This window comes from Kogia breviceps, chromosome 12 (assembly GCF_026419965.1).
Source record: "Kogia breviceps isolate mKogBre1 chromosome 12, mKogBre1 haplotype 1, whole genome shotgun sequence".
NCBI classification, from domain to species: domain Eukaryota; kingdom Metazoa; phylum Chordata; class Mammalia; order Artiodactyla; family Physeteridae; genus Kogia; species Kogia breviceps.
This window is the reverse complement of record NC_081321.1, coordinates 44,458,957-44,480,919: the sequence shown is the minus strand read 5'-3', so window position 1 is coordinate 44,480,919 and position 21,963 is coordinate 44,458,957. Positions and strand designations below refer to the sequence as shown.

Sequence of the window (21,963 nt, the reverse complement as noted above, 5' to 3'; positions counted from 1 at the left end):
GCTATGGAATAGTTGTAAACAATGTAAATGCTATGTATCGATAATTAGTTATAAAAACAATGTAAATGCTATGTAAATAGCTGCTGGCATGGAGCAAATTCAAGTTTTGCCTTTTGGAACTTTCTGGAAATTTTTTTTCTAATATTTTTGATCTGTGGATGGTTGACTCTGCAGGTGCAAAACTCGTAGATATGGAGGGCCAACCATAATAGAAGTAAGGGCAGGATGCTGTTGGAGCATTCAGGAGAGGCTTCCAAGCCAGTCCAGGGAGATCTGAGAAGTGTCCTAGTGAGAGTAAAATATAACTTGAGATCTAAAGCATCATAAAGTAATAATAAAAGCAGCTAACGCTTGCATAGCACTTGCTGTATATCAGGCCCTGTTCTAAGCATTTCACATATATTAACTTATTGAATTCTCACAACAGCCCCATAAGGCAGGTCCTGTCAATATCCCTGTGTGTCGGTTCAGATGCCAAGACAGAACTAGACATGCAAGGGACTCATTGAGGGAAACAACCTATAGAGAATAAAGGGGGAAAGTGCAGGAATAGGTGCCAATACATGTCTGACACCCCTGAAAGAAGAGAGAGAAGAAAGAAGGAATTAAAAGGAAGAAATTTTAACTACAGTTCAGCCCTGAGAAAGTCTCAGCCAGGCTGATGAGGGTCCTGGAGCAAAGACTGCCAGTAGAGTCCCACATTGGGCCAAACTGGTTAGAACTTTCAGTCCCACCTTCAGGGAGAGGAGAGGGGCCGGAGATTGAGTTTAATCAATAATGGCTAATGATTTAAATCAATTATTCCTAAGTAATGAAGCCTCATCAAAACCAAAAAGAACAGGGTTCAGAGAGCTTCCAGGTGAACATATGGAGATTCAGAGAAAGTGGTATACTTGGAGAGGGCATGGAAGCGCTGTGCCCTTTCCCCATAACTTGCCCTAAGCATCTCTTCCACCTGGCTGCTCCTGAGTTGTATGCTTTTTTAATAAACTAGTAATCAGATAAGTAAAATGTTTCTGTGAGTTCTGTTAGCCACTCTAGCAAATTAATCAAACCCAAGGATGGGGTCGTTGGATCCTCCAATCTATAGCCAGTCCATCAGAAGCAGAGATGATAATCTGGGCTTGCAACTGGTGTCTGAAGTGAGGGGTGAAGAGCGTAGTCTTGTAGGACTGAACCCTTAACCTGTGGAAACTGATGCTGTCTCCTGGTAGTTAGTGTCAGAACTGAGTTGAATTGTGGGACACCTAGCTGGTGTTGCAGAGAATTGCTTGTTGTAATTGGGTCCAGAACTGTTAAGGGTATAGGGGAATAAAATTAGAGGAGGCAGTGAAGGGGAGAAAACAGTGGATAGAGACATTTAATACTCTCTCCCTCCTCTTCTCTTTCTCTCCTTTTCCCCCTCCCCCCACCTCCCTGTTCTCTCCCCTCCCCCAAGCTTTCTGCTCTCTCCAATCTGAGAGCTCTGTGTTCTCTAGCCAGCTGCCTCTGTTCTGCCCAACTGTCATTCTCTGGTGCACTGTAGTAACAGAGCTCCATCCTGCCTGTTTACTGACTAAAAGGGTAATTTCCTGATACCAGTCAAAGATGAAAATCCATTTCCCCCATTAGAAAGAAGCTTGGAACCCACAGCCTCTCTAGGTATTACTATTCAACCATCAAAGAGCAAGAAGACTAAACCTGCAGAAGAAATATGCCAGGCCAGGCAGAATCCCGAAACGTGAGCCAAAGTGAACATTAATCAAATACCTGCAGATACCTTGACTATTTCAAATATCTATATCCCTTGACCTGACCATTTTCTGAGGTTCTGTCCTGTATTTCTAATTTCCTTAAGTACTCTCCAGCCAGCTGTGTAGCCAGAAATTCAATATATCTGAGATAGAACACATCATATTTTCTCCTAAAACTGTTTCTCCTCCAGTATTCCCAATTTCTATTTGTATTACTTTTTAGTCTTGAGGCTCTGACACGTCCTCTTCATTGCCCCATGCATTCCCTCAGGAAACCAGGCTGTAGAGTCTAGCTCTCTAGTATCCGGAGCACTTGTCCCCTCCCCTTCATTCCTATGGCCACATCCATTGTTCAAGCCTTCAACATTCAGTACCTCTTGCCTGGCCTATCATAGAAGCCTTCTCACCATCCCCACAATGTCAGTCCCTTCCCGTCTCCTCCACATGGTGCTGTCTGGTTAATTTTCCTAAAGCACAGCTCTGGTGATGTCACTACCTGAAAAGCATCCAACCTACTAAATAAAATCGAAATCATCTTAATCCATGATTGGGCCTCAACCTTATCTCCCGCTCCTCCCACTCACATGGCCTATGTTCCATCCAAACCAAACAGCCTGCTGCTCTCCATTTATTCATGCTCTGCTCTTTCCATGCTCCAGATCTGTGGTCTCACCATTCCCTTTGCCTGAAATGCCCTTCTTGCTCATCTATGCATGTCAGTATACTACCTGTCCTGCAAGACTCAGCAAATCACACTTCCTCCATATAAAGCCATCTCTGAATTATCAACAGCAGGTCTGCTCTCCCATAACAATCTATTCATACCTCTCCTGTGTAGCTCATCTCTCCAACTGGACTGGTACTCCTGGGGTAGTTCTGTGACCAATTCATCTTTATACACAGAACCTACTTCAGGGCTTTGGTCCAGTATATAGTTGAACTGAATAAAACAGTTACCACTTCTGGAAGAGCCTGTCTGTTTTTAATATATATTCAGAAAACAGTGCCGCTGTACCCAATTGATCAACTATGGTTGTACATCACCATTTTATTTGCTGCATTATTTTTCTTTTTCTTGAAAGTAGCGACTCTAATATAATACATAGTAAGTGTTTCTACAAATTTTTCCCTTCTCTATAGATATTTAGAAAGTGTCTAACTTCACGAAGACACAGAGAAGCAAGTGTAAGCCAAGACTGTGCTGCCTCACCCTGACCATTCTGCCTGGCCCCTGGTACAAAGCCTTTGACTAGTCTTTAGCTCCTCCATCTTCCTCACTCTTCATATTCAGTCACGTTCCAAACCCTAGAGATTCTTTAATATTATCTCTTACATCTCTGCCCTTGCTTACATTCTACCTTGGTTTTTACCTTCACTCTTCTTACCTGGCCTAAAGCCTCCTAAATTATCTCCCCATTTCCAGTTCATTCTACACACCACTGCTGGATGAATTTTTCTCAATCCCTGTCATGCCATTCCCTTTCAGCAGTCCCCAGTGGTCCACCAAATACAGGATAAACTCCTCACCAGATGATTCTAGGCCCTCCACTATAGCCCATCTCACAAATGTCAGCTTGCAGTCTAGTTAGGAAACTCACTGTTTCTCAAACCTGCCAGTGTATTTTGGCCTCTAGGGCTTTGCTCTTGCTATTTCCTCTGCTCATTCAAGCAGCTTTAAAATATCAAATCTGCACCAAGTTCTGGGTAAGTGCTGAGAATACAGAGATGAGCGTAACCTAGTGCCTACCCTTAAGGAGCTCACAGAACTAGTGGGGGATATAAAAATAGAAATAAATTATTATTATTATTATTTTTTTTTTTTTTTTGCGGTACGCGGGCCTCTCACTGCTGTGGCGTCTCCCGTTGCGGACCACAGGCTCCAGACGCACAGGCTCAGTGGCCATGGCTCACGGGCCCAGCCGCTCCGCGGCATGTGGGACCTTCCCAGACCGGGGCACGGACCCGTGTCCCCTGCATCGGCAGGCAGACTCTCAACCACTGCGCCACCAGGGAAGCCCCCAAATAGAAATAAATTATTAAGAAAATGTGGAAAGAACAACAAGAGAAAGTGCTTATTTTTGCCCAAGGTGTCATGGAAGAGGTAGCATTTGAGGTGAACAGAAGCTCAGCGCACTAAGCAGAATGAAGAGAAGCATACCTCAGGCAGCAGGAACAGGATGGGAGACGGCACAGAGGTTTATAAGGCTATATGCCATGGAGTAGCAAGAGGTGATGCTGGAAAGACAGGTAGGGGCCTGATCATGAAAGCCCTTGGTGGGCATACTAAAGAATATAGCACTTCCCTGGTGGCACAGTGGTTGAGAGTCCGCCTGCCATTGCAGAGGACACGGGTTTGATCCCTGGTCCGGGAAGATCCTACATGCCACAAAGCAACTAAGCCCGTGCGCCACAACTACTGAGTCTGCTCTCTAGAGCCCACGAGCCACAACTACTGACCCCATGTGCCACAACTAGTGAAGCTCACATGCCTAGAGCCCATGCTCCGCAACAAGAGAAGCCACCACAATGAGAAGCCCATGCACCGTAATGAAGAGTAGCCCCTGCTCGCCGCAACTAGAGAAAACCTGCGTGAAGCAACGAAGACCCAAAGCAGCCAAAAATAAAAAATAAAAAAGAATGTAGATTGTGTCCTGAATTTTGTCATTTATGCATTCAATCAACATTCTTTGAGCACCCACTATGTCCCAGGCACTGTTAGGTGCTGACCACTCATATACTGCTAATGGCAACGTAAAATGGTATAGCTGTACTGGAACCTTGAAAACATTATGCTTAGTTGAAAAAGATCACATATTGTATTATTCAATTTATATGAATAGGTTTCTATTTGCCAGCATAGGCAAACCTATAGAAACAGAAAGTAGGTGAGAGGTTGCCTAGGACTGGATTGGGGGAGTTGGGGGAAAATAGGGAGGGTGACTGCTAACGTGTAAGGGAATTCTTTTGGGAGTAATGAAAATGTTCTAAAATTGATTGTAGTGATGGTCACACAATTCTGTGAATATACTAAGAGCTAATGAATTGTGTACTTTAAATGGGTGAATTGTATGTGTGAATTATACCTCAATAAAGTTTTTAAATAAATAAAATAGACATAATAAATATGTTATAAGAGGGTATGCACTTTGGAAAAAAAGAAAAAAAGCAGGGACTTCCCTGGCGGTCCAGTGGTTAAGACTCCATGCCTCCATTTCAGGGGGCATGGGTTCGATCCTAGGTCGGGGAACTAAGATCCCACATGCCACACTTCACAACCAAAAATAAAGAAAAATAGCAGAGTAAGGGGGATCAAGAGGGCTGAAAGGGGTGAAGTTTGCAGCATTAAATATGGTGATCAGAGTAGGCCTCACTGAGAAAGCAACATCTGAGCAAAGACAGACAGGAGGCAGAAGAGTTGAACATGAAACAGGTATGAGCAGGAAGGGAAGAATTTGAAATACGCAAGAGGCAGATGTCCTAGGACCTAATAATTAGATGGGATAGTCCTAGGAAAATTCCCAGTTTAAAATCCTTGAGATGCAAGGATGGTTGAATATACACAAGAATGTATCAATAAATGTGACATAGCACCTTAACAGAAAGATTAATATCATATGATCATCTCAATAGATGCAGAAAAAGCATTTGACAAAATTCAACATCCTTTCAGGATGAAAACTCTCAACAAACTGGGTATAGAAGGAACATGCTTCAACATAATAAAGGCCATATATGACAAACCCACAGCTAACATCACACTCAGTGGTTAGACTGAAGGCTTTTTCCTCTAAGATCAGGAACAAGACAAGGTGCCCACTCTCACCACTCCTATTCAATGTAGTACTAGAAGCCCTAGCTAGAGCAATCAGGCATGAGAAAGAGTAAAAGGCATCCAAATCAGAAAGGAAGAAGTAAAATTATCTCCATGTGCAGATAATATGATCTTGTATATAGAAAATGCTAAACACTCTACAAAAACCTGTTAGAACTAATGAAAAAATTCAGTAAAGTTTCAGGATTAAAAAAAAGAAACACAGGGCTTCCCTGGTGGCGCAGTGGTTGAGAGTCCGCCTGCTGATGCAGGGGCCACGGGTTCGTGCCCCGGTTCGGGAGGATCCCACGTGCCGCGGAGCGGCTGGGCCCATGAGCCATGGCCGCTGGGCCTGTGCATCCGGAGCCTGTGCTCCGCAATGGGAGAGGCCACGGCAGTGAGAGGCCCACATACTGAAAAAAAAAAAAAAAAAAAAAGGAACAGAAAAAATGAGTTGCATTTCTATACACTAACAATGAACTATCTGAAAAAGAAAAAGAAAAATTCTATTTACCATAGTATCAAAAACAATAAAATACATAGGAATAATTTAACCAAGGAGGTGAAAGAACTATACACTGAAAACTACAAGACTTGACTAAAGAAACTGTAGAAGACACAAACAAATGGAAAGATATCTCATATTCATAAATCAGAACAATTCATATTATTATTATTTTGTGTGTGTGTGTGGTATGTGGGCCTCTCACTGTTATGGCCCCTCCTGTTGCGGAGCACAGGCTCCAGATGCACAGGCTCAGTGGCCATGGCTCACAGGCCCAGCCGCTCCACAGCATGTAGGATCTTCCTGGACTGGGGCACGAACCCGTGTCCCCTGCATCAGCAGGCGGATTCTCAACCACTGCGCCACCAGGGAAGCCCCATATTATTTTGGGGGGTTTTTTCTTTTAATTTTATTTATTTATTTATTTATTTATTTATGGCTGTGTTGGATCTTCATTGCTGCGTGTGGGCTTTCTCTAGTTGCAGTGAGTGGGGGCTACTCTCCGTTGTGGTGCGAGGGCTTCTCATTGCGGTGCCTTCTCTTGTTGCGGAGCACAGGCTCTAGGAGTGCAGCCTTAGTAGTTGTGGCTCGTGGGCTCTAGAGCGCAGGCTCAGTAGTTGTGGCACATGGGCTTAGTTGCTCCGTGGCATGTGGGATCTTTCCGGACCAGGGCTTGAACTCATGTCCCATGCATTGGCAGGTGGATTCTTAACCACTGTGTCACCAGGGAAGTCCCAAGAATTCATATTATTAAATGTCCATACTACTACCCAAACCATCTATAGATTCAATATGATCCCTATCAAAATTCCAATGTCATTTTTCACAGAAATAGAAAAGAACAATCCTAATATTCTTATGGAACCACAAGAGACCCTGAACAACTAATGCAATTCTGAGAAAGCAGAATAAAGCTGGAGACTTCACAATTCCTGAATTCAAACTATACTACAAAGCTACAGTAATCAAAGCAATATCGTACTGGCATAAAAATAGACACATTGACCAATGGAACAGAATCAAGAGCCCAGAAATAAACCCACACTTATATGGTCAACTAATATTTGATAAAGAAGCCAGTGGGGAAAGGATTATCTCCTCAATAAATGGTGGTGGAATATTCACACATAAAAGAAGGAAATTGGACCTTATTTTCACCACTCACAGAAATTAATTCAAAATGGATTAAAGACTTAAATGTAACACTTGAAACCATAAAACTCCTAGAAGAAAACACAAGGAAAAATTCCTTGACATTGGTCTTGGCAACAATATTTTTGGATATGATACCAAAAGCAAAAGCAATAAAGGCAAAAATAAGTGGGACATCAGACTAGAAAGTTTCTGTACAATGAAAGAAACAATTAACGAAATGAAAAGGCAACCTATAGGGTGGATAGCTAGTGGGAAGCAGCCACATGGCACAGGGAGATCAGCTAGGTGGTTTGTGACCACCTAGAGGGGTGGGATAGGGAGGGTGGGAGGGAGGGAGACACAAGAGGGAAGAGATATGGGAACATATGTATATGTATAACTGATTCACTTTGTTCTAAAGCAGAAATTAACACACCATTGTAAAGCAATTATACTCCAATAAAGATGTTAAAAAATAAAAGAAAAGGCAACCTATAGAATGAGAGAATACAGAATATCTGCAAACCATATATCTGTTAAGGAGTTAATATCCAAAATATATAAGGAACTCATAAAACTCAGCAGCAAAAAAAAAATCCAATTAAAAAATGGGCAGAGGATCTGAATGGACATTTTTCCAAAGAAGTCATATAAATGACCAAAAGGTACATGAAAAGATGCTCAATATCACTAATCATCAGGGAAATGCAAATCAAACCTATCACTTCATGTTAGAATGGCTGTTATCAAAAAGACAAGGGATAACAAGTATTTGCAAAGATGGGGGGAAAAATCCTCCTGTGTCATCAGTCCTGAGGCTGAACAACTAGAACCACCTGAAGGAGGTTGGAAGAAAGAAAGGGAAAGCCTGAGAGAAGCCTCAGAGAGATGGGCAATACTGAGAGCTGAGCTCTGCTTAGCAGGTGCCGTCACTGAGCCACCTCCTTGAGATGAAGATGCTCAAATCTAAACATGACTCTAGGTGTTTCCCCTGAGACTTTTCTTTACCAACAGTGAAGTCATTGGCCCATTCTGTCTTGGAGACTTCATCCTGGGACTATCTACAATGAACTATAGAGGTCATCTGGCCATCCCCCAGCCTGAGATTCCCTTTCTGCTCTCCCCACTTAGCAGAGTGAGCTCTTCTCCAAGGGAAGGGTATTTATTTTTGTGGATGGGGCAATGTAAGCATGGGGGTGGGGGAAGTACAGTCTAGGGGAAGAGGAAAGAAAGCTATAAAAAAAGGTGTGGATAAGTAGGAAGTGTCCAGAGGCTCCAGGAGGAAGCAGAGATGCCTTAATCTCTGCCTAAGCACCCACCAGGGTGTTCCTTCTTTGCTCCTCCCTCCCCATCATCAGTCTCCAGATCCCATCCTCACCAGCCCAGGTCTTGGTCAGTGATAGGGCCCCAGGGAGGAAGCAGGAAGGTTTGGGGCCCCATGAATTGACCTCTCTGGTTGCCTTGGAATCTGGGGTGAACATAGGGTCACAAGCCATTGGTACGGATATTAGAAATGTTAATATTGACTACTACCCCTGATTGGTTTCTCTACAACCTGGAAACCCAGCAGAAACTAGCCATGATACTATGTCATCTGTCTGTCAGTAGTGCAACCACAAAGACCTGACACAGGTGTGAAAATGAAAGGGAAAACCAAGGGAAAGTCCTAGGGAGATTGGCAATCCTCAGTGCTTTACGCTCTCTGCTAAACTGGGCTTCCCCACCTAGTCATTGTGCTTGGGGTGTGCTGAAGACTCTCATATCCAAACCTGGAGGTGTTTCAGGCTTCCATGATTTTCCTCTTCAGCAACAGTGCAGAACATATTACATTTCTCAGAACACTTTTTTTGGAGTCTGTTATGATACCAATGAGACTACTTGGCTAATTCCCTGCCTACTTTTCCTTTTATTCCTTTCCAAGAATCTCTCTGCATGAGTTCCCCTGCCCCCAACCCTGACTTTGTGGACAACATAGAAATATGAGCATGGATTCTGAAGCCAGATTACTTGGGTTCAAATCAGGTTTTACCATTTACTTGTTGTGTGGCCTTGGGCAAGTGAATTAACCTCTCTACCTGTGTGCTCTTCTTCAAAATGGGAAAAGAACCCTTCAGTGATTTGTTGGGAGAGTTAAATGAGTTAACGCGTGTAAAGCACTATGTAATTGTTAGACATTATTAGTATTATTTTGGTGGGTTTTGTTTTATTATTGCCATTCTGGCCTTTCTCCCTGAGCCCTACCACTTCCACTTTTTCACAATATGTGCAACTCCAGGTACAGCAACATCCTTAGTCATTTCTATCTGCTTTTTATCATGACGTTGGGCCATACTGGTTCACCCTGACTCTCTTCAGTCTCAAGCAGAGGACTTCTCTCTCTGCACTATAGCACATGGCAAAGTAAAGAACAGCTTTTATTCCCTTCTTTTAAATCTTCAGGCCTGGGCATGTCTATAAGCTCCAATCAGTCTAGTCACTGATCCTAAGAGCACATGGATTCATGGACCAATAGATCCATCGTGACATTCTTTGTTCTTACATTGGGCAGACAGACTAGGTGTTACTTTAAAACAAAGAATGTTGCCCACCATCCAGTTCTACAAGGATCAAGTCATTAGTCTCTAAAGTCACTGACTGGCAGTACACCCTGAAAAGAATTCAGGATGGATGAAAAATGTGATAAGGCACTCTATGCTTTGGAAAAACAGACGCCTTAGATAGAAAGAGATATCTCAGGGGGGAAAATTTTAATGAACCCAGATTCTTGCATCTTCTCATACAGAGAAAAACACTAAAATCATTAACTAAGATATCTGATCCTCATGATTCGTAGTAACCTTTTACCAAGATGTATGCTCGACTGCACACATTCCCTAGCCAAAATCATACATATACTGGCTTCTCCCCCTACCCCTTTGGAGTTTTTCAGAGCTAACTGAGAGGCTGTCTCCCAGGCTATAGTCCTCCATAAGACCTTGAATAATTTCAACTCACAGCTCTTACATTGTGTGTTTTTCTTTCAGTTGACATACTCAAGCCAGCAATTGTTTATCACAGTTAGATGCCACTATGCACCCACCATAATGTTTTAACTGAAAAAGGCTGACTATGTCAAGTGTTGGCAAGAACAATCAAGCACTGCTACTGAAAGAGTAAATTTTTTCAATCAATTTGAAAAAAACAGTTTGTCATTATCTATTGAAGATAAAGATCCACTTTCTCTATACCCATAGATTCCATTTTAGGTATTTAACAACAACAACAAAATATGTGCACCATAAGATGGGTTTGCAGCAGCATTATTTGTGATAGCCAAAGGCTGGAAACAACCCAAACATGCACAAAGAGTAGAATGGATAAATAAGTTGAGATATGTTCATGTAATGGAATGCGATACAGTGACAAAAACAAACTATAGCTACACACAATTACATGAATGAATCTCATAAACATAATATTGTGACACAAAAGAACTCATACCATATTATTCCATCTACACAAAGTTTTAAAGAGACAAAACTAATCTAGGTTGCTACAAAACATTACTTGTTACCTTTGGGGAGGAGGTAGAGGTCCACGATTGAGAAAGGTATTAGTGGGTTGTTTACAGTGCTCTTAATGTTCTATTACTTGACCTGTGTGGCTGTTAACAGAAGTACTAATTTTGTGAAAATTCATTGAACCATCTACCTGTGTGTTCTCAACTCAAGTTAGAAAAATAAAAATATCGCTTTTATTAAAAAGAGAAGAAGAAAAGAAACAGTGTGAAGAAAACCACTTCTGTGTTTGCTATAAAATTCTTATCAAGAACACTGTGCATCTATACACTGTGCAAGATCCCACATAGTAAATCCTGTCCTGCATTTAGTACCAGGAAAGATTTTGTCTTTTCTAAGTAAATAGTATACTATTGATTATTTTAAAATTATCTAGTTCTGCATATTATCTTAGAAGTTTAAGGCCAAATTTAATGTTCAATCATAGCAATTCTATTAGTCCTTGTAGACAGCATTTTTTTCTTCTCTACTTTCTTTCATCACTTTGATTTTCTATTTCTTTTTATGTTTCCATCTGCATTTTAATAACTTTTTTGTATATACATCTTTTACTATAAGTTACCTCAAACTCTTTTTGAAGATGCTACATTATCCAAGCATAAAACTTAACAGATTTTCCAAACTCAGTCTCATTCCAAAAGCTGACTCAATCCCTCTGCCAAGTGGGAAAAAATTAGCAAATACTCCAGCAGCTGATGCCTTGTACTGGCATAAATATATATATATATATATATATATATATATATATATATATGTACACATATATGAAATATGATATATATGAAATATAGTAAATGTATATATACACATATATATATATACATATCATACTTCATTTCATATCAGTATATGAGATTCCACAAAGAGAAAGGAAAAATGTTATCTGAGGAATTCTTATTTGGGAATGTACATCAGATTTCACCTACCTTTGGAACTTTACTTCTTCTCTGTTCTCCACAGGATTAGAAATGTAACAAGTGAGAAGGAATAATGGGACTATTAAACCCTTGTTTACTGGTCACGTGGGTTAAAAAAAAGAAAGAAAAAACAATTTCGCCACTCCCACTGCAAAGAGCTTGCTCACAGTAGGAGATGGGGGTAGGGTTAGGGCAGGACACAAACTAGACCACAGAGCTTCAGCAACACAGTTCTCAGGACTTAATTATATAAGGCCGCTCTTGCTTACCCAAAAGTTCACAAACTTACCCCACAGCTCCCAGCGTTACCATGAAAGAGCTGGTTTTCCACACTGTCAAGAATTCCAATTTACAGAGCATACCCAGGGGGTCCTATTTATAAGTATAAAATCACTCTCAACTTCTAAACAATACTTTCTCGAACTCCAAAAGAATAAAGATCAAAAAAGTAGAGAACACAATGGCGATGAAATTTCTTTCAGAAATCAAAGTTGAAGGGTCTTTTAAGAAAATTAAAAACCATAATCAAGATCTTTACAAAAATTTTTTTTAAATTTAAAAAAATTTTTTTTTAAAACATCTTTCTCAGGACTTCCCTGGTGGTGCAGTTGTTAAGAATCCGCCTGCCAATGCAGGGGACATGGGTTCAAGCCCTGGTCCGGGAAGATCCCACGTGCTGCGGAGCAACTAAGTCCGTGTGCTGCAACTACTGAGCCTGTGCTCTAGAGCCTGTGAGCCACAACTACTGAGCTTGCATGCCACAACTACTGAAGCCCGCACGCCTAGAGCCCATGCTCTGCAACAAGAGAAGCCACCGCTCGCCGCAACTAGAGAAAGTCCACGCAGCAACGAAGACCTGCCCCAACACAGCCCTAAATAAATAAATAAATTTATTTATTTAAAAAACCTTTCTCCAAACAGATCTTATCCCCAACCCAACAAACAGATCTTATCCCCAACCCAACACACACACATACACACACACACACACACACACACACACACACACACACACACACACACACACACACACACCATTTGCTCAGGAAGAGTCCCGTACTGGAGACTTCAGAGGACTTCATGAATCCCCACTGGGCAGGGTTCCTTTCCTTTCCCCCATGCTGCCCACCACCCAGCACCGCCCCCCAAGCCCCGCTTTCTCACCTCCTTCACAACACTGCCCTCTTGCGGTCAGAGCCCAGGCTGCTCCACTCCTTTGTGCCAAGCCCACAGTTCTCACCAGTGTCATTCTTGCTCAACTGGAGAATCAGATCTGTTACAGCCAAAATTAAAAGTAGAAAGCCCCCATCCTTTGAGTAAGTTGGAGCCTCTGCTGGAGTCAGGGAGCGGAGAAGCAGAGTCCCCTTTTAGATTGCCAACCTGAGATCAGCTTATGCAAACTGGGGCTCTCAGCCTTAATGCTGTCAGACACCTTTCCAAGAGAGCTGCAGCTGGACAGGAATAAAGACGCAGACATAGAGAATGGACTTCAGGACACGAGGAGGGGGAAGGAGAAGCTGAGACGAAGTGAGAGAGTGGCATGGACATATATACCCTACCAAATGTAAAATAGATAGCTAGTGGGAAGCAGCTGCATAGCACAGGGAGATCAGCTCGGTGCTTTGTGTCCAACTAGAGGGGTGGGATAGGGAGGCTGGGAGGGAGACGCAAGAGGGAGGAGATGTGGGGATATATGTATATGTATAGCTGATTCACTTTGTTGTACAGCAGAAACTAACACACCATTGTAAAGCAATTATACTCCAATAAAGATGTTTAAAAATTTAAAAAAAAAAAAAAAAAGCTGCAGCTGCTTTGTGTCCTAATCCACTCTAGCAAATTAATCAAACCCAAGGAGGGAGTCGTGGGAACCTTCGACTTAAAGCCAGTCAGTCAGAAGCACAGGTAAGAACCTGGGCTTGCAACTGGCATCTGAAGTGGGTGGGGGAGTCTGAACCTTAACCTGTGGAATCTGACACTATCTCTGGATAGTGTCAGAATTGAGTTGAACTGTAGGACACCTAGGCTGGAATCCAAAGAATTGGTTTGGATGTGTGGGGAAACACACCCATGCCCCACAATGGAACTGATATCAGAATCCTTCAGCACCCTTTCACAACTCTCTCCTCTCTTGGCTCCTATGAAATCACGCTCTCCTAGCTCTCCTGTTTCTATTCCTATTTGTTCTCATTGTCCTTTGCTGGTTTCTCTTCCTCTACCCAATTTTTAAAGTCAATATCTTTAAGAGTTCTATCCTGGCCCTTCCTCTCTTCTCACTGTACACACCCTACTTGTTTGAGGACCTCAGTCATCATCAGCTTCAACGCTGATCCGAGTTCTAATGACCTGCAAATCTCTGCCTTCGGTCAAGACCTCTCCTGACATCTAGCTCCTCGTATCCAACTACCTGTTGGGCATCTTCCACTTGAATTCATCCATTCATTCCATAAACATAGAGTCCCTACTATGTGCTAGGTCCAATGCTAGTTACTGGAGATAAAAGAGGTGAGTAAAATAGACATGATATTTGAAATCTTAGAACTTATTATTTTAGTAGGAAAAATAGACATTAAATACATATTCCCACAAATAAATATAGAATTACACACTGTGATGAGGGCTATGAAAGAAAAGCATAGAGAGCTTAGGGAGTATCACAGTAGCAACTCAAACTCAACTTTTCAAAACTGAAATAATGATGATTCTGTGCAATCTGATCCCCCTTCTTATTTTCACATGATTTCCTATCCCTACATGTATTCAACAAATATTCAACACATTTAATGATTGTCCACTAGGTGCCAAACAACCCCTTCCAACCAGTTGCCCAATCCTGAAACCTGGGAAATCATCCTAGACCACTTCCTCATCCTCCACATCCAATCAATATTAATTCTTAGTAATATCTCTTAAGTCACTTACATCCACACAATCACATTCATCTCTACTTTACTTCCTTACTTCAGGCCACAAGTATTTGTGCCCTGGATTCCAGCAATAGTTTCTTGGGATTGCTCTCCCTGTGTTTGCTCTTTCCCCTTTACAGGGCTCCAGAGTTTATTTCTAAAACACAATTCTAATTATGTTTCTCCCCTGCTTAAAAGCCTTCCAAGACTCCCCACTGTCTTCAGACAAATCCACATTCCTGTGGAGGAACAAGGTTTGATACTGTGTTTTGATCTGAATCTGCCATCCTTTATTTTAAGCAATCTGCAAGGAGGAAGCTAGATCCCAACAGTATATAGCTTTATGATTAACAAGAAAACCTATACAATATGTATATTGGCAGGTTACTTATCAAAAATCTGCTAGGTTCATTTATAGCTTAAGTGAAAAATTCAATTTCATATATTATATCCATCATATAGATTAAAAAACAATTGCAGTATCCTATAACACATGTTTTATCAGCTTTGAAGTCATCATTTGCTTTGTGGTTAAAAGAATCATTCCTGTGAGATTAAACTAAAACTTTGTCATTTAAACAAATATAAGGGTACTCTATATTACTTTTCAGTAGTTGATGATAACAAGTGATGAAACCTATCATAGGGCTTCCCTGGTGGCGCAGTGGTTGAGAGTCCGCCTGCCGATGCAGGGGACGCGGGTTCGTGCCCCGGTCTGGGAAGATCCCACATGCCACGGAGCAGCTGGGCCCATGAGCCATGGCCACTGAGCCTGTGTGTCTGGAGCCTGTGCTCCACAACGGGAGAGGCCACGGCAGTGAGAGGCCCGTGTACCACAAAAAAAAAAAAAAAAAAACTATCATAAACTGAAATATGACCTTGGCTAGTCTCCCTTTGTTTATGATGCTCTTTTGTCAACAGAACATTAATCTTCTTTTATTTTATTGAGGAGGAAAATAACTAGCACAGGAGCACTTCAAATTTTCAATTTGTTTCAACAATATTATTCACTCCCAAGGCTTCTCATCAAATACAGATGTGATCAATATTTTATTATAATTTTAACCAAAACTGAATTAAAATGGAAGACGAATAACTTTTTTTGGCCACACCTCGTGGCATGCAGAATTTCCCTGACCAGGGGGAAGATGAATAACTTTTATTTCCACACTCTTTAGCTTGGCATGCAATGCTCTGGCCACAGCTTGCCTCTTAGTCCCATCTCTCACTATGCCTTCCCTTGAAGTCTGAGTTCTGATCATATGGAACTATTACTGGCAGGTTCCTGAAAGCACCATGCCATTTCCACTTTTCTGCCTTTGCTCCCTGTACCAATCTTGTCCAAGTCTTTAAAAAAATGCTGATGCCACATTAAAAGGATCATACACCATGATCAAGTGGGGTTTATCCCAGGAATGCAAGGATTCTTCAATATATGCAAATCAATCAATGTGATACACCATATTAACAAACTGAAGGAGGAAAACCATATGATCATCTCAATAGATGCAGAAAAAGCTTTTGACAAAATTCAACACCCATTTATGATAAAAACACTCCAGAAAGTAGGCATAGAGGGAACTTACCTCAACATAATAAAGGCCATACATGACAAACCCACAGCCAACATCATTCTCAATGGTGAAAAGCTGAAACCATTTCCACTAAGATCAGGAACAAGACAAAGTTGCCCACTCTCACCACTCTTATTCAACATAGTTTTGGAGATTTTAGCCACAGCAATCAGAGAAGAAAAAGGAATCCAAATCGGAAAAGAAGAAGTAAAGCTGTCACTGTTTGCAGATGACATGATACTATACATAGAGAATCCTAAAGATGCTACCAGAAAACCACTAGAACTAATCAATAAATTTGGCAAAGTAGCAGGATACAAAATTAATACATGGAAATCTCTTGCATTCTTATACACTAATGATGAAAAATCTAAAAGAGAAATTAAGGAAACACTCCCATTTACCATTGAAACAAAAAGAATAAAATACCTAGGAATAAATCTACCTAAGGAGACAAAAAACCTGTATGCAGAAAACTATTAGACACTGATGAAAGAAATTAAAGACGATACAAATAGACAGAGAGATATACCATGTTCTTGGATTGGAAGAATCAACATTGTGAAAATGACTCTACTACCCAAAGCAATATACATATTCAATGCAATCCCTATCAAACTACCACTGGCATTTTTCACAGAACTAGAACAAAAAATTTCACAATTTGTATGGAAACACAAAAGACCCCGAATAGCCAAAGCAATCTTTTTTTTTTTTTTTTTTTTTTTTTGATACGTGGGCCTCTCACTGTTGTGGCCTCTCCCGTTGCAGAGCACAGGCTCCAGACGCGCAGGCTCAGCGTCCATGGCTCACGGGCCCAGCCACTCCGCGGCATGTGGGATCTTCCCGGACCAGGGCACAAACCCGTGTCCCCTGCATCTGCAGGCGGACTCTCAACCACTGCGCCACCAGGGAAGCCCCAAAGCAATCTTGAGGACGAAAAACGGAGCTGGAGGAATCAGGCTCCCTGACTTCAGACTATACTACAAAGCTACCGTAATCAAGACAGTATGGTACTGGCACAAAAACAGAAATATAGATCAATGGAACAGGATAGAAAGCCCAGAGATAAACCCACGCACATATGGTCAACTTATTTTTGATAAAGGAGGCAGGAATGTATGGTGGAGAAAGGACAGCCTCTTCAATAAGTGGTGCTGGGAAAACTGGACAGGTACATGTAAAAGTATGAGATTAGAACACTCCCTAACACCATACACAAAAATAAGCTCAAAATGGATTAAAGACCTAAATGTAAGGCCAGGCACTATCAAACTCTTAGAGGAAAATATAGGCAGAACACTCTATGACATAAATCACAGCAAGATCCTTTTTGACCCACCTCCTAGAGAAATGGAAATAAAACCAAAAATAAACAAATGGGACCTAATGAAACTTAAAAGCTTTTGCGCAGCAAAGGAAACCATAAACAAGACCAAAAGACAACCCTCAGAATGGGAGAAAATATTTGCGAATGAAGCAACTGATGAAGGATTAATCTCCAAAATTTACAAGCAGCTCACGCAGCTCAATAACAAAAAAACAAACAACCCAATCCAAAAATGGACAGAAGACCTAAATAGACATTTCTCCAAAGAAGATATACAGATTGCCAACAAACACATGAAAGAATGCTCAACATCATTAATCATTAGAGCAATGCAAATCAAAACTACAATGAGATATCATCTCACACCAGTCAGAATGGCCATCATCAAAAAATCTAGGAACAATTAATGCTGGAGAGGGTGTGGAGAAAAGGGAACACTCTTGCACTGCTAGTGGGAATGTGAATTGGTACAGCCACTATGGAGAACAGTAAGGAGGTTCCCTAAAAAACTAAAAATAGAACTACCATATGACCCAGCAATCCCACTACTGGGCATATACCCTGAGAAAACCATAATTCCAAAAGAGTCATGTACCAAAATGTTCATTGCAACATTATTTACAATAGCCAGGACATGGAACCAACCTAAATGTCCATTGACAGACGAATGGATTAAGAAGATGTGGTACATATACACAATGGAATATTACTCAGCCATAAAGGGGAACGAAATTGGGTCATTTGTAGAGACATGGATGGATCTAGAGACTGTCATACAGAGTGAAGTAAGTCAGAAAGAGAAAAACAAATATAGTATATTAATGCATATATGTGGAACCTAGAAAAATGGTACAGATGAACCACTTTGCAGGGCAGAAATAGAGACACAGATGCAGAGAACAAACGTATGGACACTAAGGGGGAAAGTGGTAAGGGTGAGGGGTGGTGTGATGAATTGGGAGATTGGGATTGACATGTATACTCTAATATGTATAAAATGGATAACTAATAAGAGCCTACTGTATAAAAAAATAAATAAAATAAAATTCAACAATTAAAAAAAAGAGAGAGCGATGTACCACAATGTTCATTGCAGCACTATTTACAACATCCAGGACATGGAACCAACCTAAACGTCCATCAACAGATGAATGGATAAAGAAGATGTGGCACATATATACAATGGAATATTACTCAGCCATAAAAAGAAACCAAATTGAGTTATTTGTAGTGAGGTGGATGGATCTAGCGTCTGTCATACAGAGTGAAGTAAGTCAGAAAGAGAAAAACAAAATACCGTATGCTAACACATACATATGGAATCTAAAAAAAAAATGGTTCTGAAGAACCTAAGGGCAGGACAGGAATAAAGATGCAGATGTAGAGAATGGACTTGAGGACACGGGGAGGGGGAAGGGTAAGCTGGGACAAAGTGAGAGAGTGGCATTGACATATATACACTACCAAATGTAAAATACATAGCTAGTGGGAAGCAGCCGCATAGCACAGGGAGATCATCTCCGTGCTTTGTGACCACCTAGCGGCGTGGGATAGGGAGGGTGGGATGGAGGCTCAAGAGGGAGGTGATATGGGGATATATTTACACGTATAGCTGATTCACTTTGTTATATAGCAGAAACTAACACAACATTGTAAAGTAATTATATTCCAATAAAGATGTTTTTTAAAAAATGCTGATGCCAATAGACAGCTGGGTTATAAATTCATCTGTAACATTTCATTATACTTCTTGATTTGGGTCCATTGCCCCTACTAGACTATAACTTTCTCAGAAGTAGAACCCATAACACTTTTTCTCCCCAGAGCCTAGCTAAATGTCCAACACAAATTTTCATTAACTCTTTGTGGAATAAATGAATAAGTTAAAGAATGACTGAATGAACTATATATTTCCCAAACAGATCATCCTTTTACATGTTAAAAACATCCAAAATAACAACAGGAGCTGGACTGGAAGTCCATGAAGTAGGTGTCTAAGTCTGCAAAGAACTTGAAGCGAGAGACCTAGGGCTGACAGATTACCCAAAGAGGTTGATAGTAGACATAAATAGTAAATGTAAAGGGGATGGTACATAGCATAGACTTGAAGGACAAAGGGGTTTTGCACTTATGAGGATGAAAGCACAAGGGGAAACCAACTGAATGGCAATACTGCCTCCCAGTGGCCCTTGGGATAAAAGCCTCTATACCAGAGCGCTTTCACAAAATAATAGCTTTCTCACTTTGAGTGGTTCTGGGCCATGAGCTGGGCCAGGCACCTCTTACTTTATCTTATTTAACCCTGACAACAATCCCTTGTAGACACATAGCTTGTAGATTAGGAGTTAATCACACAGACTCTGGAGTCAGGATGTCTGGCTCTCCTACTTACTAGGTTCGTGACCTGGGACAAATTACTTTAATTCTCAGCATATGTCCCCATCTGTAAAATAGGGATAATATTAGTACCTATCACATACATCCTTGACAGCATAGCAAATGCTATATAACTTTAGCTATTATTATGCCCTTTTGCCTGGTGAGGAAAACTTATGTTAAATAAATCAAGCATACAATAGGAACTCAGTAAATAAACTCCTTTGCTTTCTCCCCTTATGTCTTAGCTCTTTACAGTGTGCCCTCCTTAATGGTACTGAAATTTAAATAGGGGACTCCCAAATAGCTCAAAGAAGTCAGTTCCTAAAGGGAGCAATAAGGAATCTCCAGTAAAGAAACTGAGAAACCTCCATTAAAAAGCCCAGGGCATGTGGTTCTGGAAAAGAGAACTCTACTGGCACTCTTATTACTGTTATTAGAGTGAAGACCTTCCCAGCAATGAAATTCACTCTACTCAAAAGAGGATGCACGGAGATTGTGAAAATCAACTAAGATTTGTGCAGGATGTCACATATCTAGAAATATTCAAATAAATATGATCTGTCCAGAGCCTATTTTTTTACCACTTTGCCCACAGAAGCTAAGGGACCATGATCACTTTCAAGATTGGGCTAATAATAACCTACTAGAGAGTCTATTCTCTCGTTGCTTTCCTACTATTATTGTAAAAATAAAATGATAGTTTTCAAGTGACACAACAGTGATGTGATTATCAGACGGCCCACCTCAGTCCACCTTTGAGATGAGATGTATCTTTACCTGGTAAGACTTATTGGCAGAACTGCATATCGATAGCAAACAGGCTCCTTTCATACTTGTGAAGCTCTCCATGCTTCTGCAAGCTTCCTCTGATTCAGATTTTAGTATTCCTGGGTGTTCTATTTGAGAGACTGAATATACAAACAAACAATGACCAGACCATATTTAAAAACAGAACTCTGACCCACAACCTGCCCGAAGCCTACCCAGGAAACAAACCCCCTTATCTATAATAAACAGCCCAGGAAGCCAGCCTGCTTTAAGTCAGACTTGTAGGAAGTCAGACTGCGGTGTGTAGTGATAGTCCAGGAAGCCAAATAACCCATATAACAATCCACTCAAAATAGCCAGGACTTGATTAACAACTGAGAGCTTCCCTAATTTTTGTCCCCACTTCCAACTTAGGACCAACCAGAGAAAGCCACATATGCACCCCTAACCAATCACATAGGATGCCCCTCTCCTGAGTTAGCCCACCTACAACTTACCCATGAAAACAGCCTTGAATCAGGACATACCTGAAACATTCCCTTTTTTCACTATTAAGCTTTCCCACTCCTCTGCCTGCCTATGAGTCTCTGCCAAAATACAAGTGATGGTAGCTGACTCCCTTTCTAAATATAGCAAGCTCTTGAATAAATAGCTTTTGCTTTTCTCATTTGGTTGGTCATCACTTATTTCCACATATTGGACCTAGTAATTCTACAAAGAACTAATTTCCAAACCCTCTTTAAAAGATATTGGTTGGGTTTCCCTGGTGGCACAGTGGTTAAGAATCCGCCTGCCAACACAGGGGTCACAGGTTCAAGCCCTGCTCCGGGAAGATCCCACATGCCGCGGAGCAACTAAGCCCGTGCGCGCCACAACTACTGAGCCCATATACCACAACTACTGAAGCCTGCACGCCTAGAGCCCATGCTCCACAACAAGAGAAGCCACTGCAATGTGAAGCCCGCGCACCGCAACGAAGAGTAGCCCCCATTCCCGCAACTAGAGGAAGCCCATGCGCAGCAACGAAGACCCAACTCAGCCAAAGATAAATAAAATTTTTTTTTAATCTTAAAAAAAAGATATTGGTTAACATTGTTTCAATGTGTTGTTTCTAAAACCGTCAAAAAGTTAGAGGAGAACATTTCTTTTACTTCATCTTAATAACCTAAATCTATATGCTCCAAGGCTCACCTTTCGGCAGAAGATATCCCTGGAATGGGTGCAACCTCCTTCTGCCCACCTGAGCAGTGGACATAGTGTCGAAGTGAGCGGGCGGAGACCGCGGGAGCGCCTCCCACGCTCAGGCAGACCTCCGAATGGGAACTACATTTCCCAGTGGCCCCTGCAGA

General features: G+C 41.4%; 1 protein-coding gene across 5 annotated transcripts in view; it reads right to left on the bottom strand.

The window, feature by feature from the left end:
• The window catches only part of LOC131766330 (17-beta-hydroxysteroid dehydrogenase type 6), a 34,024-nt gene extending 12,092 nt beyond the window's left edge, over positions 1–21,932 (bottom strand). Inside the window, exons 1-4 of one of the 5 annotated variants that reach the window (XM_067009524.1) lie at positions 21,806–21,880; positions 20,624–20,754; positions 19,860–19,910; positions 12,822–12,930 (exon numbers count right to left, since the gene is read on the bottom strand). In XM_067009524.1, the coding sequence (XP_066865625.1) occupies positions 12,822–12,906 (85 nt within the window). In that variant the 5' untranslated portion in view covers positions 12,907–12,930; positions 19,860–19,910; positions 20,624–20,754; positions 21,806–21,880. Of the gene's footprint in view, positions 1–11,666; positions 11,719–12,821; positions 12,931–19,859; positions 19,911–20,623; positions 20,755–21,805 lie in introns of those variants that run through there. The other 4 variants (XM_067009523.1, XM_059080483.2, XM_067009525.1 and 1 more) reach the window with 4 other exon arrangements.
• Positions 21,933–21,963: the final 31 nt, after the last annotated feature.